This window comes from Vanellus vanellus (genome assembly GCF_965231255.1).
Source record: "Vanellus vanellus genome assembly, chromosome: 7".
In the NCBI taxonomy this organism is placed as follows: domain Eukaryota; kingdom Metazoa; phylum Chordata; class Aves; order Charadriiformes; family Charadriidae; genus Vanellus; species Vanellus vanellus.
In genome coordinates this window covers 36,538,718-36,556,982 of record NC_138912.1, presented here as the reverse complement: position 1 = coordinate 36,556,982, position 18,265 = coordinate 36,538,718, and the positions used below count along the sequence as shown (strand labels likewise).

Sequence of the window (18,265 nt, the reverse complement as noted above, 5' to 3'; positions counted from 1 at the left end):
TGCTGGTATTTATCCATACAAAACCTCCAGGTCTGCACCCAAACTGGACAAACTTATCTGTCAGGATTTAAAATGAAAGGGTAGAAGTTCAGGCTACAATACTCTGAGAATAGCTTAGTGTGGGAGACCTACAATCTGCATGTTAAGCATTGATAGGAAATGTTCGTTATCTTTCCATGGTGAATTTTGACCATCTATCTGGAAATATTTGAAAAAGAGCCTCCTTTTTTCTTGCAGCCCCCAATTTGTTCCTATTTGAACTCATGATTTACTGTACTTTTTTTTTGCACATGGAATTGCAAATATCAGACCACACTTTCAATCCCTCAAGCCCATCCATTCAAAACATCACAAAGAAAAATTATTTCTGTTACTCCCTTTGGTGTATAAGACTTGTAGAGTCTTTAGAAGATGTGGTTGGAATCAGAAAGCATTTCTTAACTTTCCATCTTTTTCCTGTTTGTACATTGAATCGTTCATATGAAAATGAAAAAGAATTCCTTAGGTATCTAAATGTTGCAAGACAGAAATTACATTTTATGTGACCTTTTTTGAATCACTGTCACCAAGCCTCTCTTGACATTGCATTATTGTTGTCTGTATCACCACAAGGTGGCAGAAAACTGACAGAGATGCACTGGTGACTTGTGGTTGTCCCTGACAATTAAGTGGTTTTCTTTAAAAGTGAGAAATGCAAGGTTGAAAACGTAGGGTTTTTTTCCTTTGAGGGTATGGCTGTAATCCAATATTTTGTGGAATGTGTTTTCTGATTTATTATGCTGCTTAAGTGAACAAAGTACTCTTTGCTCTAGGTAAATTGTCTTAACTTACATCTTGCATAGATGCAGACTAATTAAATGATGTGCTGTAGTTCTTGAACTGGGCTGGGGCCTTCTGAGTCCTAGGCAAACATATTAGATGCGAACTAGCCTCCATTAATTAGGCACTGTTTGCATTATACATGCCCTGTAGAACTTTCTCATGTGCAATTTTATTGTTCCATCTCAGGTCAGGGCTGTAGCACAGGCGTGTGTGTCAGAGGGAACAGAGTTAAGGTTCAACTTGAATACATGTTTATTATATGCTTATGTGTCTAGGGAATTTGGAAGGTGGAAAATGGGAGTAGAGAATCATAGAATCATAGAATAGTTTGGGTTGTAAGGCATCTTTAAAGGACATCTAGTCCAACCCCTCTGCAATGAGCAGGGACACCTTCAACTAGATCAAGTTGCTCAGAGCCCCATCCAACCTGACCTTGAATGTTTCCAGGGATGGGGCATCCACCGCCTCTCTGGTCAACCTGAGCCAGTGTTTCACCACCCTCAGCATAACAAATTTCTTCCTAATATCTAGTCTGCATCTACCCTCTTTTATTTAAAGCCATTACCCCTTGTCCTATCACAACAGGCCCATCTAAAAAGTTTGTCCCCATCTTTTCTGTAGGCCCCCTTTAAGTACTTGAAAGGATGCGGTAAGGTCTCCCGGAGCCTTGCCTTCTCCAGGCTGAACAGCTCCAACTCTCTCAGCCTGTCTTCGTAGGCAAAGTGCTCCAGTCCACTGTCCATCTTTGTGGCCCTCCTCTGGACTTGCTCCAACAGGCCCATTTCCTTCTTATGTTGGAGGCCCCAGAGCTGATCACAGTACTCCAGGTGGGGTCTCATCAGAGCAGAGTAGAGGGGCAGAATCACCTCCCTTGACCTGCTGGCCACACTGCTTTTGATACAGCCCAGGATACAGTTGGTCTTCCGGACTGCGAGTGCACATTGTTGGCTCATGTCCAGCTTTTAATCCACCCGTACCCCCACATCCTTCTTATCAGGGCTTCTCTCAATCCCTTCATCCTCCAGCCTGTATGGATACTGGGGGTTGCCCAGACCCATGTGCAGGACCCTGCATTTGGCCTTGTTGAACCTCCTGACATTCACATGGGCGCGTTTCTCAAGCTTGACCAGATCCCTCTGGCTGGCATCCCACCCCTCAGGTGTGTCACAGAATACTGTACAGAACTCCTCCTCTGTTTTTTCTATTTACCTGCCTTTAAACTGATGCAGGAGAGCTAATTCGGCTATTTAGCTGTACCATTCTGCCTCCTCCTGGTGGCCATATTAAGCTGTGGCCATGCTGTGACACTAATTTCTAATCCATGTCAAAATGAGCGATTCATGGACTAAGAACTGGTGAGGGCTGGAACCAGACAAAGAAAATAAATTCTGATTTGTTTTATTTACTAGCCAATACCTACCGTATATGTCAAGTCTAGCAGTACAAGAGACAATACCAACTTCATTTTTTGCAGACAAGGTATACCAGCCAGCATCTGCTTTCTTGGCAGGTTGGATCAGGAGGCAGACATACCCTGTTGTATCTTGGTGCATGCTGGGAAAACAAGTGTTTTGTAATTAGTATGTCTCAAGAGCATATCAACTTTGAGATTTTATAATATATACATTAAATATGAAATAGATAAGTTGTAGCTTCTATTTTCAAAGAGGTAGCAGTCTGAGACATTTATAGTCCATAGTTTGCTTTCCGTATGGCCTTGGCCAATGATCAGAGTAGCCAAAATCTGTTCTTGCTGCTCTCAGCTGTGCAAAGCCATGGTGTGACAGTGTGAGCTGAATTGTTGCTCTGCATGTGTTAATATAGGAATTATTTATTGAATTCCAATGAACTAACCCCATGCAAAGCTGGTGCACGGTCATACTGTATTTTTTCCTAGCTCAGAAGCTGGAAGAATAACATAACAAAATACCAAGAACATTTGTACGAAGTTGTGTTATTTTTCACAACACTAAGCAGAGCCAGTTAGAAACTTTCTTATGGCACCCTTTCCATGAGAAAATGTCTGAGTGAGAAAATCTGTGAGATTTGTTTGGCCAATAGACTAAAAGAAACCTGCTTCATTATTCCCTCCTCTTCCCTTGCTCTTCAGAGGTCCAAGACTTTCTGGCTGCCACTTCCAGGAAAAGCTATTCAATAGTATATCAGAGAACTGAGGCTCCTCTGCTCTCTAGGTGGTGGTTCATTCTTTTTATCAACCCAAGTGTTTTCCTCGTTATAAAGGAAGAGGTGGCAGATGACCACATCAGAATACTTGTAGTTGCAGGAAGTTCTGAATTTTGATATTTTGTTTCCTTATGAACTGGAATGAAACATCAAATCACAGAATTTCAGGTCAAGGGGACATTTTGTACTTTCGACGGCTCTAATAAAAAAGGGAACATTCACCCTTTGCTCCCTGCACTACATAATTTGCCGTATGCTGGGGGCGCAGTAGTGTAGAAGCTCAATGCATGTCTATATCGTGGTACAAAAAAGGTCTCTTGGCTTCAGGCAGGAAGAGAATAGTGAGGCAAGATGGGGACAAGCAAGGACAACGCTGCCCATCGCTCCCACGGATCTGTGCAGAACCACTCGAAGCCTTGGGGGCAGGCAGTCTGGTTATGACTGGCAGGAACAGGAGAGTCGTTACAAGCCTGTTGTTAGCTCTTGGCAATGTGAGGTGTGGGAGGTTTCATGTAGCCATTCCTCTGCTGAGCTGAAGCAAAAGCTTGTTTTCTAAGCTTCTGTGAAACAACTGGAAATGAGGAATTTCAGGACAGTTGGTCATTCTACATTAACTGCTGTGTTTGCGTGCGTATAACCATCGTTCCTGTGAAAGTACCAGGACTTGAAATAAATCCTTGAGTAATCTGTGCAGAGGCGGAAGAATAAAGACTACAGGCTATAGAAGATTAGAGTTAGGTGGGCTTTTTGGAGACGGACAGCAGTCTCTGAGTGGGGACAGGGAGACCACTGAAAGCCTGTTTCAGGTAAGCTTTCCCTCATGACAGTTGTGCACTCATAACAAGTGCTGCTGCGGAGCCAGTTTTCTTTACAGATAGCCTGCAGGGTATGCATGTGAAAATATAGTACTTAAATTGATCTCAGATCCAATGAGTGCATTAAACCATTAGTTAGAGCTGAGTGAAATAAAATATTAAAAATCAGATTTATGCTGAAGTAAAAATCTTTAAAAAATAAATGAAAGCAATTAATTTCTCATTAATTACAGCCAGGCACATCATTTTATCAGTTTTTCTTTTGCAAAAGCTAAAAAATAGGGATGCATTTGAATGCAAGAGCTGAACCCAAACATTGTTGTATTTTGTAAGCATGGATCAAAGTCTTTGCCTATGTTTGTGACCAGACTTTGTTATCATACTCTGTATCTGGTATGCTACACTTTCTATTATCCTGTCATCTGGGACGTTCAAAACCATGTTCTAACTGTTCCGAGTTTGAGTTCATCTGTAGTTAGAGCTAAACTGAAGAAAAAATAATTTAGAAAGAGAATAAGGTGCTAAAATGCATTAAAAATACCATATCATAGTACCTTTGATAAGAAGACGCATATGCTGTATCAGGCCTATGGCCTGAAAGGTCTATCACATCTCTCTGAAGCAGTGACATATTATGCTCTAGGCCTTTATTCCGAACCAAGGAAATAGCTATTTTTCACCTCACAGTGAGGCCAGCTTTTTAAAACTTCACGTGGGTGAAATAAGTTGCTTCAAGAAGAACATCGCCTGTACTTATCACACAGGTTTTCATGGAAACAATTGGTCCAGCCCAAAGAAACTCCAAGCATGGATACGATGGTACAGTACCTCATCCTCTCTCTGTTTGATGGGATGGTCTCGTTATCCTTCTTCCAGTAAAATATGGGGGGTGGCATTCCCACAACTCTGCACTCTAATCTGACGGGGTACCCTTCAGGAACACCACAGTTCTGAAGCTTCTCCAAAAACATGGGGGCTCTTTTTACTTCTTTTGCTGGAAAAAGAAAAAGAATTCTTGAACAACAGATTTTATTCTTAGTTTTGCTTTGAACAATGTGGAAGAACAAGGTTAAAAATTATTCTTGTGATATCAAAACAGGTTGTGAATTTTTAATGGGGTATCGGAAGGAAAGTGAAATGCCATAGCATAGCCTCTGTAAGGCAACATCAAGAAAATAATAGGCAGAACTGATATTTGTAAAAGAATGTATGCATATCTAAGGGGTCTAAACATACTACCATTGCAGGAAATTAATGCCAGATCTATGGATTTCCATAGCTCACATCTTGTAAGGTTTTATTCAAGAACAGTTAAACCAGTTTCTATTTTAAAACATTTTTAAGCCAATAAAATTGGGACTGACATCTAGGAGGCCTCAACATGTATTATGAATTCAAATACTAAGCATTTTCTGGGAAGAAAATTGAGTGTCATTTTGCCAAGACAAGAGAGGTAAAATGATGATGAGAGAGTTCTTACAGCCCTCTTTTAATAACAGGAATGCACCTATCGACTGAGCACCAGGTCCATTTCTTTCTAAGAGACAAGTTTTCTAGCTGTTGGACTCTCCTGCTATCGGTGGATTAACTATTTATTTATACTTGTCTGTAGGGAAACTAAGGCACTTTTGAAGAAGTGCATACAAATAACTACAGCATTGTGACTAGTTTTTCAGTGTTTCTTACCTACAACAGTGAGTTCCAGACTAAACGAATTTTGTCCTGTTTTATTAGTGGCAAGGCAAGTATAAGTTCCAGCATCACTTTGTGAGAGCGGATCAATAAGTAGAGAGTGAACTCCAGTTTCTCTGACCAGCATCTTGTGGGTGCCGTCTGGTAGCACAGGTTTGCCATTCAGAAGCCACGTCAGGTCTGGAGTTGGTAACCCACTCACCTAACAGACAGTGAAACAGCTAGAGACAAATGTCAACCCGACAAACAGATCTTGGGAAATTCATAGGTAAGCCTTTTTTCAGATACCATCTGAATAATGGCAGAATGTAGAACAGAAAGATTTTAAAATTTTTTTTTTATTCCTCATCTTCTGTTTTTCTGCTGATTAGTTCCAAAAGGGACAAAACCAGAAAACAAGCAACAAAATCCCAGGAGAAACAAATACCTGAAATGCCTACATTTTTCTTAGAAGAAAGGAAGAAACTTGGTTATATACCAGATTCACAAAGGACTCCTAGTAATCTGCTAGTTTTCTTCTATTTTAGTGCTGAGTATAAATCAAAACCCTGGATCTAAACCACTACAGAGAAAAAGTGTTCTGTACAAATGACTTTGTATTTCATGCAATTTGATGAAGAATGATGTAATTCTTTGTAGCTGTTAAACTTACATGCTTTAGAACACTATAGATTAAGTATTTTATAGAAAGATTGTTAGACTTTATTATACTGTTAAAGATCTTTCCAATAGATAGAAGTACTTATTCATGTCTAAAATATTGCTTTCCAAACAATATTCTACAAAGCAGAGAAAGAGGGAAGTGGAACTTGCCTGAACGAGGACTGCTGTCTTCCAGGTTTGTGCAATACCAGACGTGTTTTAAGGCTCACAAGCTCTGCCAGGATAGCAGAGCTAAGAATAACCAAATTCTTTGGCATGCTCGCTAGTAAATGTTACATTGTAAATTAAGTAGTAATGAATCTCGTTCATCTTCAGGGCATTAACTTCTGCTTCAGAGCTTCTACCCTCTTCAGGGTAGGAGACATTGTGGAGCGTAGAAGAGGTCAGTGTCAGCACTACCACCTTTGCTGTGCTACTGGGACATAGAGGGACTACCAAAATATGTTGGAACAGATGAGTTTCTTAAAGCTGTTCAATAACAGGATGTTTACTGCTTGTACTCTAATCTCTGACAACTCTCTCGTGGGGATTTGAGTTTGCAAATGGGGACACTCTGCATCTGTGCCTGCTGGGGAAGCATGAAATGAACTGGGCTCTGTTCCCTCCTTTTAGGGAGTATTAATCTTCAGTAATTCAGTCCAATACAATGGGAACATTTGTTTGAACAGTATACATGCTGAATCCTCTCTTTCTCGTGGTTTTGTGCTATTCTGGATTATGTTCAAGAATCTGATAATGGAGCAGAAGGACCTGTCATTCCCAGATGAACTTCTGGAGTTCAGACTGGCAAAGGACACGGTGAACATATCTAGTAATTTGAACAACCTTGTAAGTAAGCCTTCTATTTCTGGGGTTTGGTTTTCTGTGTTCTTCATTCCATATAGCATGTGTTGAAAAGAAATCCCCTGAATCAGCTCAGAGACAGTGGCAATAAGAAATAATTTTAAAAAATGAAGCATTAAAACTAATGGAAATGTTCACGTGTGCAATAAAGAACATGAAAACACCTAGCAATACATGTACAGAGGCAGGGAAAGTGAGAATGAACAGAGGAAACAGTTAATACCTTACAATCCAACCTACAAAGTCGCCCTTCATGTGCTACCATGTCACCTGGAGCCTGTAGAAAGTATGGCCTGAAAAAGCGTTCTTGAACTGCCTCTTTGTCTCCTTCTGGCACCCGAGGTCGTGTTCTGCAACACAGAAATTGCATGTACATGTTTGGAAGCAAAACTTTTTTTCCTAATGCTTAAAAAAAGGCAGAAATTGTGGAAAAAGATGAACAGATAGCTTGAGTTAAATATAAGGGCAGAAAGTGATGGACTGATTGTAATTTAATACTTGCATATTTTCCATTTAGAAAGATTATCATATTAATTGTATTGTGTAGTATCGTTGGATTCCCAAGCTGTCCTTTGCTTCTTTTTGCTTTTTTGGCTAAACTTCATCTTGCTAATCCATCCCTTGCCTTTAACTCCACTGCAACAGGTAAGTGAATCAATACTTTACACTTAAACTTCCCTGTATTTGAAGATGACGTTCTAAAATGTTACATTCTAGAAGTGACCTGTTGGGAGGGAACTGCTGCTGTTATTTCCATTTTATGGTTGAGAACTGAAGTACAGAGTGCATAGAAGTACAGCAGCTAGTTATTTTGAATGCCTTCAGTAAGAAGCATAAAGAGGGTCTGAAGGACTTGTCTTTCCTTTTACCTGTGAGGCTGAATTGTTGATATTCGGCCCCGAACAGGGATACTCTGAACCATGAGGTGGCCTGAACAACTGATTCTCCCCTGCAAATCACAACGGAAACAGAATTAATAGTTGGTTAAAAGCTCATTTAATTTTAAAGTATAAATATTTAACATTTACAGTGCATTAGGATTTATTTTTATAAAGTAACTGAACTATAGTGGAAAGATTACTTTTTCAAAGCAAATGCTATTAGCATGCGGTGGAGTGAAGTTGAGGCAGGGGTTTCTTTGTGTCTCTAGAGCAGTGTGTTTCTCAGGCTCTTCAAGGCTGTGGCGATATGTTTAGGAGGGGTGCTATGTAAACCAGCTGTAAAAAGCAGTGTCTGTCCCTGCTTGTGCATTCCTGTCTGTGTGTCACCACAGGTACTGTCTGCTAGTACCTTTGTACTGGCATTGCTCTTTGTGCAGCCGTACAGGAACTGAGAAGTAGTTGGGCTGAAATATTCAGGAAAAAGGAAAAATTTAAACTGGAAAAAGTTGCCTGACTTGAGTGTACTGCTAAATAAACAGCTAAGCTAGCACATAGGGTGAAGGAGAATGGTATTAGAGGATGAGACTATTTGCAGATAGTCTTTGCATCCTAAATAAAGAATAATTGTGTTTGGTAACGCTTCCAAATTTGACGTAACTTTTGTTTTCCCTTGCTCTATTCTTTCTGGCTGAAATATCATGTCTGTCTTGTCACCACATCTCAAAAGGTATCTATCAGCAACAGAAGATAGGGCAGGAGTTCTTAATGTGGAAAAAATGCCCTGAATGATTGTGACTGGGCTGTGTAAGAATAGGGGAGTAGTTTCATCATTCTTCATTATATGGTTTTCTGTCCTTTGTAGCATCTGATTTTTGATACAGTCACCACTCGCTGTCAGACTAGGTGGCTCAATCTGTGTTCCTATTAATGCATGTTAGAAAAATATGAAACAAGCAATTTTGTAGAGGAAAATAGAACACCTTACTTGTGGGTTTGCAGCCATAATTGTATAGTTGCCATCATCATCATTAGTAGAAGCTTCGATATGTAAAGAACATGTTCCGTCTTCTTCTCTGTTCATTTTGAAATGTGTGTTTTTCTTTGAAATCTGCTTGCCATCCTTGAACCAGTATACCTGTAGTGATCAGACACCCCCCCCCCCCAGTGACTTAACACTTGCTCTGTAGTGGAATAGTGACTAGAAAAAATGTAGATAAGAACATGACGTAAGTTAACCAAAATTTTAGAATACTATAAAATTTGCAGATCAGTTACAATGTGAAATAGAATGATTCCAGGTTGAACTCAGAAAGCTGCGTATCTCCTTTACGTAGCTGGCCCTGCCAGGTTCTCTTTTCTTGGCTGTAGACGCATTACTGATTATCTCAGATCAGTTCTCATCTTTCTGAGAAGTTAATTTTTTGAGGTTTTATGACGTTCTGTTTCTCTTGGAGTCAGGTGGTTGTGAGGCAGTCCTTATATGCTCAGGAGCAGATACTGTTATTTTAGAAAGTGGGAGGGCAATAATTTGTTTTAGAGCTCTCTCCACGGGAGCCATGTTCTGAGGAGTGAGACTTTTCAGAGGGATGTACAGAAAATAATGGGTAGTTGGTTTTTATTCCTTTACCGCTAACGGTGACAATGACCTACCTTGGGAACAGGTATTCCAACTATTTTGCAAGTGAATGTGATAGGAGATCCTTCCGTTACCCGAAAATGCTTGAGTCTTTTATCAAAGATGGGTGCTATGTATTTGCCTGTAGGGATTTCCTCATGTTGGACTTCATCATCTGATTCATCCACCGGGGTACGTTCAAGGCGAAATTCTATTTCGTTCATCAGCCTCTGCTCAAAGCTTGAAATCCTGTATTCCTGCAGAGTGAGAGGGGCATGGTTCTGAACAAGACGAGTTGTGTTCTGGGGTATTTGCAGTCATTTGCGCTTTTAGACTAATTCCAAAATGATTGAAAATAAAAAAGCCTACATAAACTAGGACATATTGAAACAGTCTGAGTTTGGTCTGCAGACAGAGATTCTCACTGCATCTTAAGTTTGCAGAACGTAACTAATGAAACTGAGTTTTATCAAAGACGGCTAAAAATTCAAACGTATAATTCCTCTAAGTCCCTATGAAAAAACTGCCCTCTTGCACACTGTTGATCAAAAAAGATCATTAAAATATACCAATTTTTTGAGAGTTTTGTGTTCAAGTATTAGTCCCCTGCTAATTATAGAAATGAATACTGCTATATGTTTCAATTCAGAATTAAATAAGGAAAACTATACCTACTAAAAGAGAAAGCTAAGAAGAAAGTGAAATATTTTCAGAGTAATTTACCTTCAGGTTAAAACTTGACCAGATTTCTAGCTGGTGTAACTGAGAAGGCAAAACATATCACGTTTAAATCCTTAGAAGATTAAACAGATGATGCAAGAAAACCAGTATATTCCTACATAAATGACCATTTCCAAATAGTTTGATGTGATTATGAGCCTCCTCTTAATCCCCTGAAGTCAATTAGAAACCTCTTGTTACTTAGCTGGTTTGCACGAGGATGTCTCTTCTCTAGACCAACAGGCATTTGACCAAATGTCTCTTGCTGTGACACATGGAGCTTCAGACCAACAGCCAGGTTCGGTTTTTGACAGCAAACCTGTTTGTCCTGGGCATGGTGGAGCACTACAGATACACCTGAATGGACTTTTCTGGTAGCAGATGCTGCCTAGCTGCACAAACATAGACAGCTGCAAGAATATCTTCCTTAAGTCATTATAAACTGTCTTGTGGGGAAACTGTGGTGGTAACCCAATCACTTTGCTCAGAGCTGGATTTATGCAGTTTGTAAGTCCCGAGCTTGCATTCCTGCTTCTGTTGAAGGGCACTGACATTTCTGAGAGTGAGCTTGTTTTATTCTACTTCTGTAGCAAGCACGGATCTTCAGAATCTTACTTTAATCTGTCAGATAGTGCTATTACAATGGGGTTTGTTGATTTGTTGTAGGAAGGAAATGATCTGTGGCTTGGAAGGGAAGTACTTGAGCAATTCCAAAAGTGAAATTCTCATTTTTTTAAATAGAATTTTAGAAACCAGTGAATAGTAAATAAGGATATAGCCTATCCTTAGATATATTCCATTTGCTGAAAAAAACAAGGTTCAGAAAATGCATCTTGTCTGAAATCTTATAGAAAGTTAATTAAAGGACCAGCCAAGATCTCAAATTGCTGGGACTTACATCGCTGATCATTTACCTATTCCATCATACTGCTGATAATGCTCTTCACCAGTAGTTCCCAAATAGTAAGGAGCAAAGGTGGAGAGGCAGCACAAACTTGTAGTTGACGAAGTCTTCTGATTTCTTCAGGAGACCAAGGAGACAGAAGTGGCCAAAGGTTGAGAGCTTACAAGGGAGTTTTGAGGAGACAGGGGTCTGAAACTTGGGGGTGAGAGGAGGAAACCATGGCAACCACAGAGCTTGAGTTTAAAAAGTTGGAAATTGCCATGGTGGAATAAATGTCCTGGTGATATCTGGTTTTGGTACTGTAATGGCTGATGTCGTATATCAGTCTTTTCATGTAAAATCTTTTTTGGGGGAGTTGCTGTAAGGTGAGATCTAGTAATGATTAGCTATGGTAGGAAAAGGCAGATAGCTCAGAGTAGGGAGGAAAGGTCTTTCATGAGTGAACTCTCTTCACTAGAAACTGAGTCTTCCTTCCACTCCTCCCTGCTTCTCTGATGCTGCAGGGATGTTCCACACAGCTTTGGAGCAGTGCTGATAATTACGAGTTAACAGAAGTGTTCAGAGGGAGCTTAGGTTGCTGGGTCACCCCTTCAAGATACCTTCCTCACCTGTAACACTCTGCCTCCACTCTGACTGGGACAGTCTGCGCTCTGATACTCTCTTCAAATGTACCACAGCGAGTACAGCTTTGCCAAGTAGGAGTTTTTGAGCTTGCGGGTCTGTAGAAGTGTGCGAGACGTGCCAAAGGGTAGGAGCCAGCCACTAGGTGGTATCATCCACTTTCTTAGTTGGCTTTGTTTGCTCTGTGGGCTGGCCAACAGCTGGTGATCAGCAAACAGCCTTATAAAGTTTCATCTTGTTGAGCTTTTTTTCTTTCACACAACATGTCTCAACAAATCACTTTAATAGATCAAATTCTAATCTCAGTTAAGCTAGTGTAAAACCTAAACCTGCAGGTTCTCTGATTTCTGACCAGCCAAAGCTATCATTTTTCCATTTAGATGGCGAGAGCTGGTTATAGTGTTCCAAGGGAAAGGTAAACAGTCAGCCTTTTACCCCTGATACTGAGAAAATCAGGAAGGAAGAATAAAGTAAAAATCAGGGAGTGACTGTTATGTTCTAAGAAGCAATCAAGTCAACAAAATGTACTGCAGTCATGTTTTGTTTCTAGAGTTTCCCCTAAATAAAGGAATTCAAACCTAAATACTTTATTGCAAGCAATGCACTGAAAAACATATTTAGAGTTTTGTTTCCTTCCACTTCTTTGAGCACTTTCAGTAGTTTCCTTCATGTTGTTTAGGTAGCTCTTGGCAGCAAAGAGCAAAATCTGTGGCAAAAAATATTGACCTACTGAGAAAGGATTACCTTGAGTGTCTGAAATTTCCAGTAGGACCTGAAGATAATATATGTAAGTCTTCTAAGAATGAAATTGTTTTCAGGGATTTCACGTGCTGTGTGGCCTTTGGAAATGTGGAGGCTAATTAAGGATTAATTAATGTAGGAGTAATCTCTTTCCCTCCTTCCCTTTACATCATCTAATAATTTGTCACATGAATAAAGGTCAGGGCAACAGAGCAAGTATGGTACAGAGAGTACCTTTTCTGACTGTTTAAATATTTTACTGTTTATTGTGTAACGAATCTCTCCAAAATTATGTAATTATTTCTGAATATTGGTTATATGACAGTGTAACTATAAAGCTAAATTCACTGTTTTGAACACCTGTTTCTCATTTATCATATTTGAGCACTTTGGAGCGCTGTTATTCCCTTTGTAAAGATAAGCCATTTTTCAAGTGTTATGTATGTTTAGGGGGCACCAGGGCTGATGGACAGAGTAGGCAAAGTGACTCACAAATCACTTATCTCAGAAGCTAGACACAGTAAGTCCATAAAGAATTTTTTTTAAAGTAATGGGGGTAGGAAGGCATTGCCTTTACATGGGAGAGTCCAGTATTGTTTATAGCTAGTTGGGTTTAGTTAGCAGTTTTTCATGCTGATTTTTTTTTTTTGCGGATTCATTGTTGTCCAAAAGAAGTCATGTTATCTAATAAATTAATAATGTAGGGTTGCTGTAGCTATGATGACCTACAGGTGAAACCAAACAACGCTGATAAAGACAATTAACATCTTTTGTTTCCTCTACTCCAAAGGTACAAGTTTGTGTTAAGTTTTCTAACCAACTAACATAAATCAAAACTTGGAGCAATTATTTTCAAGCTGTAATTAACCTAATGTTTCTTGCCTCTCTTTTAGATCTGAAAAAGTTTTCTGTGAACACAGTGTATCATTTTTTCCTAACTGATGTGCTGAAGATACTAACTTCTTACAAACTTTAATTCATTAAGAAATATAGGCAGTTCTTCCTTTTCATATATCTGCTTGCAGAAGAAAATATGATAGAGGAAGGAATGCATTTCATAGGGCCACTTTGAAGTTAATCACGGACAGGTTTTCTTTCACATTTCTTGAGTTCATGTGACTCTGGACGTATGTGCACACACAGAAAAAGGTATAAAATAAAAGTAGCAGTTTGTCAGAACAAATGCATATTGCTGCACTATCAACACTGGGCTATCATTACTAGCAGCTGCTTCTCTGCCCATGGAAGCCACAATAGTCATTGTGTTTCCATGCAAACGCAACAGTTTCTGGCTAGGAATTGTGCAAGCTGACTGCTTGGACTGGTCATTTTAAGGAGTTACATTCAAAAATACATTTTAAAGTAAAAATATTGAAGGTAAGGTTCCCACAGCCCCAAAGTGTTGCCTGTGTGTTGTGCTCATACTTCAGTCTTTGTCTTTCTCACTGTATTTAGTGTGCATATACATAAATTCACACACAAACCAACAAGACTAAGTTAACATTGCTGTGAAAATTTTAACATCAACATATATAGACTGACGATGTTATACCAAGCTTCTTATAAAGAACAGGAATCTCTGAAATGAGTGGAAATATACAGTTGTATAAAGAATATAATCTTGGAGTTTTCTGCTCAGTTGGTAGATTATTTTTTTTTCTAGGATTAGCAAGAACAGAAAATAGTTGTTAATATGGCTTTATGAAGAACTGTTTTTATCACATGAGCCATAAAACTATTTCTGAATGTGATTACATAAGTGGAGTAGAGCAAAGTGTTTGTGGTTGTGGGTCAGACAAGTATTTCGTAAAGCGTCACACAAAGAACAAGTCAATGTGATCACTATGTACAATGTTAAAACTAGGCTGCAGTTCAGCAGACTGAGGAGACTAAGGGAAAGAGTACAAAGGTTCAAGCGCTGGTTTGGGGTCAAAGATGTAGGGTTCCAGCTGCTTTTTGGCAGCTTTCCTAAAACATGAAATTTTTAGAGACAGGAATTTACACACTTGTTTAACATAGTAGCCAGATATTTACAATGGTGCTATCTCCCAGCTCGAAAACTGTAAAATTCGAGCTCCTACCTGGAGATGTAAATGTTCTGTACAACTTAGAATATATATAATACATATATATTATAATTGTATATTATTATCTATATCTGTATATGCTGAATAGACTGCAACTTTTGAAACCTGGATATTTCATTTACATGTGTTAGCAAAAGGGAAGTAGGCAGTGATGGTTGCATTAATACTGTCAGGGTGTAGCTAGAAGGGTAAAAGACTTAAAACTGGCCAGAGCAAAATGCTGGTGAATATACGTCTTACGCAATTCTGTACCTTTTTTCTCTAGTCATTAGTAACACCTTGTAAGTGAGCTGCACAGCATTATTACCCCAGAGATGTGTAGTGTATTCAGTGTATGTTTTGACAATGTAGCTGAACCAGTTTAGTTGCCAGCTTGTGCCAGCAGCAGCATTCCCCTGCTTCCCTCCCTGCTTGTATTCATATGTTCCCACACGTCCCTCCTGCCATCACTGGCGGTCATCTGATCCCACAGTGAGCTGTTCTGCAGGAGAAAGTTAACTCAAAAGGAGAAAAGAGAGTGTCAGACAAGTTGTAGTGGAAATTCGGGACTGACAGAGAAGTGAAATGTGAGTTCTCTTCTGGGGAGTTACTAGCCTTTGCACTGCCTTGGCAATATTGTTGTAGGGTGCTGCTGGATGGTTGTAATTTGACCAGTATGGCAAACAAAATCTTCTTTCAGTGTGAGTTTTGTTGAAGGTACAGATTCACATCATTTTGTCTCTGTGATCAATCTATTTGGCCCCATCACCATCATTTTTTGAGCACCTGACTGCAAGGCACCCTTCAGGGCAGGGCTATTACCTGCATTTTCCGTATGAGAAATTGAGGCCTAAAGAAGCTCAGTGACCTGTTCAGGTAACAGAGAAAGTCTGTGACAGAGCAGAGAATTGCATCATGGGCTCCTGGATCTTGAGGCAAGTAATCTACCTCCTTGGCCACTCTGCTACCTGTGAACATTTTTGGCAAAAAGGGGAATTGCATAGGCGGTAGTAATTCCTTTAAGTTTCTAAGCACCTCTGTATGTGAATATGAGTTCTGAAATTCCTGGATCTGTTGAAGTTAAAACCTATCTTGCTGGTGACTTTAGTAGGATTCAGATCTTTGTGAAAATACATGCTAACAGTTAGTAGAAGCTTGTAGCCTCAAGATAATCTGACATTAGCATAGTAACCCATGGATATTACCACAAATAGAAAGGCTAGAGGAACTTTATTTGAATGTTGATTCTCATATAGTGTATAAAAACATAATTCTGTTTGCCTCTCTTTGCCAACTCCAGACAAATTTCCCAATTTAAGCCCAGTTTTGTAACTTTTACTAGATTGACTTTTTTGGCAGAGTTATTGTAAATCCAGTTAACAGTTTATCTAAGAAACTGGCGCATATTGCATCTCAGTGTCTGTTTCCAAGCTGTAACACTCCTTGGCTACAAAGTCTCATCTATGCTACTCTGACTGAAATCTTCTCTTCAGTTTGGATTCTCTGTCCTTCTCTTCCCCTCCGCCCTCTCCCCTCTCAGTGGTGGGAATCAAAAAACAACAGATCCAACATGCGTGCTTTTCCTCACTTATCATGCCCCTGAAGAGGTATCAGTGAAGCGACTTATTTCTTGCAGATGAATTATATTGGGCTATGTTACATAGCCCAAGGCATGAATATCGTGCTGTCCAAATGTACACACAAACCCTTGAAGAGTCTAGCAAGTCATCTGTGGTGCACAGCTAGACAATATCCTAAATACTTAAAGGGAAGGTGCCAGGGGGATGGGAACAGTCTTTTTTTCAGTGGTGCCCAGTGATAGGACAAGAGGTAATGGGCACAAACTTAAACATAGGAAGTTCCATCTTAACAGGAGGAGGAACTTCTTTCCTTTGAGGGTGGCAGAGCACTGGCACAGGCTGCCCAGAGAGGTTGTGGAGTCTCCCACTCTGGAGCCATTCCAAACCCGCCTGGATGCCGTCCTGTGCAACTGCTGTACGTGACCCTGCTCTGGCGGGGGGGTTGGACTAGATGATCTCCAGAGGTCCCTTCCAACCCTGACCATTCTGGGATTCTGTGATTGTCCATCTGCCCTTTGCTCCCCACACGTCTTTTTGTTTCTACATGACATATTCTAACTGAACATTACCAAGATATTTTACTTGTAAGGAAGAAAGGCCCAATGGACTAGATTGACAGATTTTGGGACGTGGATGTAAAACTGGCTGTGCTCTCCTTTCAGCAAATGGTGCAGTAGCCCAGACACTCACTGAGGTTTTGAGACTTCCAAGAGGAAGCTCTGAGCTCCAATGCTAATAAAACATTATGGGGTGGAGATGAGCAGAGATCAGTGGACAGGGAGGTTCTTTGTCCTTCTTGTCCTCTTTCACTTTGCAGAAATACTGAAACATCCACTACAGCAAGGGCAAGAACCCAGGTGTTTGTCCTAGTTCCTAGGTAGGAGAGGGATTCTTTTTTTCTCTCTCTGTCTCTCTCCATCTGTCTCTGTTTCTTTTCTCCAACACAAAATAGCAGCTTCCTCAAACAACCCTAACCATTAAGCTGAAATGCTAAAGGAGGGGCTGTTCCACACTGCCTGGAAGTCTTAAGTTTTGTTCATTTAGCTGGAGAAGGTGGGAGACGGGCTCAGGTATCCTGTTACGGGAGCTGTTCGGAAAGGTAGAATTTCCAGATTTTTAGCCTGCTGATAAAGAATGCTTAATTATTTGTGCAGCCTGGGACAGCACCAACAGTGCATGCACCCATGGGCAAGGAGTTAGGCTGTCCTTATGGGAGTTAAGAGTTACAAATTCAACTGTCTTCAGGCCAAGGAAGAAACTGAGTTAAGTCTCCTAGATCCTGGGATTTGTCATAACCTCTTCCTGCAATTGTGTAAAGCTAATCCTCATTTAGTGTATCTTCTGTTAGAAAGAACTGAGCAAATCTGACTGAAGATGTTTGGTATAACTGAACAACATTTTTTTTCAACACTTCTACTTATGATGAAATTTCACCTGGCAATATAACATACTGCCATCTGCATAAATGACAGGTATGGTGTTTTTTTCTGGTAAAATGACACCTTGTTATTGCATGTACTTGATCAAAGTTACAGCCAGAATCTTAGCAAAATTGTATTTGTATTTCTGTTGGCACTGCATGATTACCATTGATGTAGAAGACCAGAGACTAATCTGTTCTGTCTCAGGCAACATCAGCAAAATCACCAACTATGTTCTGATTCTGGATTTCCTTATTGTTGGTGATGAATGATGTACTGGATGAAATAGGAGGAGTGCATCTGGATTATTAGATATCATGCTGAGTGCATAATGCTGACACTTAGGAAAATCTTGACTTGTGAGCTAAACACTTTTCATATGGAAGTCAGTGATAGATAAATAGAGCACCAATTACTGCACTTTACATAGTAATATAAGACAATACCAGTACTTTAACGCATGGACTTATCATCTGCAGCTTTCATTCTGGATGATCCCTACATGCTCTGCAGATATTGTAGATGAGACCAAATGCTGCTATTGAAATATAGGGTTACAATACAATTCTCGAAATAGGAATGCAGTATAGGACACTTTTTATGAGAAGGAATTTTTAAAATAGCATGTAGAAAACACAAGGAAGCCAACATTTTGAAATTCTTATTAGATGCTGTGCTCCATTCATTATGCAGTAAT

At 39.9% G+C, this 18,265-nt stretch overlaps 1 protein-coding gene across 3 annotated transcripts in view; it reads right to left on the bottom strand.

Annotated features, from left to right (window-relative positions):
* Window positions 1-18,265, bottom strand: part of MYPN (myopalladin) — a 79,809-nt gene that overhangs the window by 5,448 nt on the left and 56,096 nt on the right. For all 3 annotated transcript variants that reach the window (XM_082486801.1, XM_082486799.1, XM_082486800.1), the window contains 7 exons: window positions 9,551-9,772; window positions 8,886-9,035; window positions 7,889-7,968; window positions 7,243-7,369; window positions 5,508-5,715; window positions 4,650-4,815; window positions 2,243-2,376 (listed from right to left, as the gene is read on the bottom strand). In XM_082486801.1, the coding sequence (XP_082342927.1) occupies window positions 2,243-2,376; window positions 4,650-4,815; window positions 5,508-5,715; window positions 7,243-7,369; window positions 7,889-7,968; window positions 8,886-9,035; window positions 9,551-9,772 (1,087 nt within the window). The remainder of the gene's footprint in view (window positions 1-2,242; window positions 2,377-4,649; window positions 4,816-5,507; window positions 5,716-7,242; window positions 7,370-7,888; window positions 7,969-8,885; window positions 9,036-9,550; window positions 9,773-18,265) is intronic.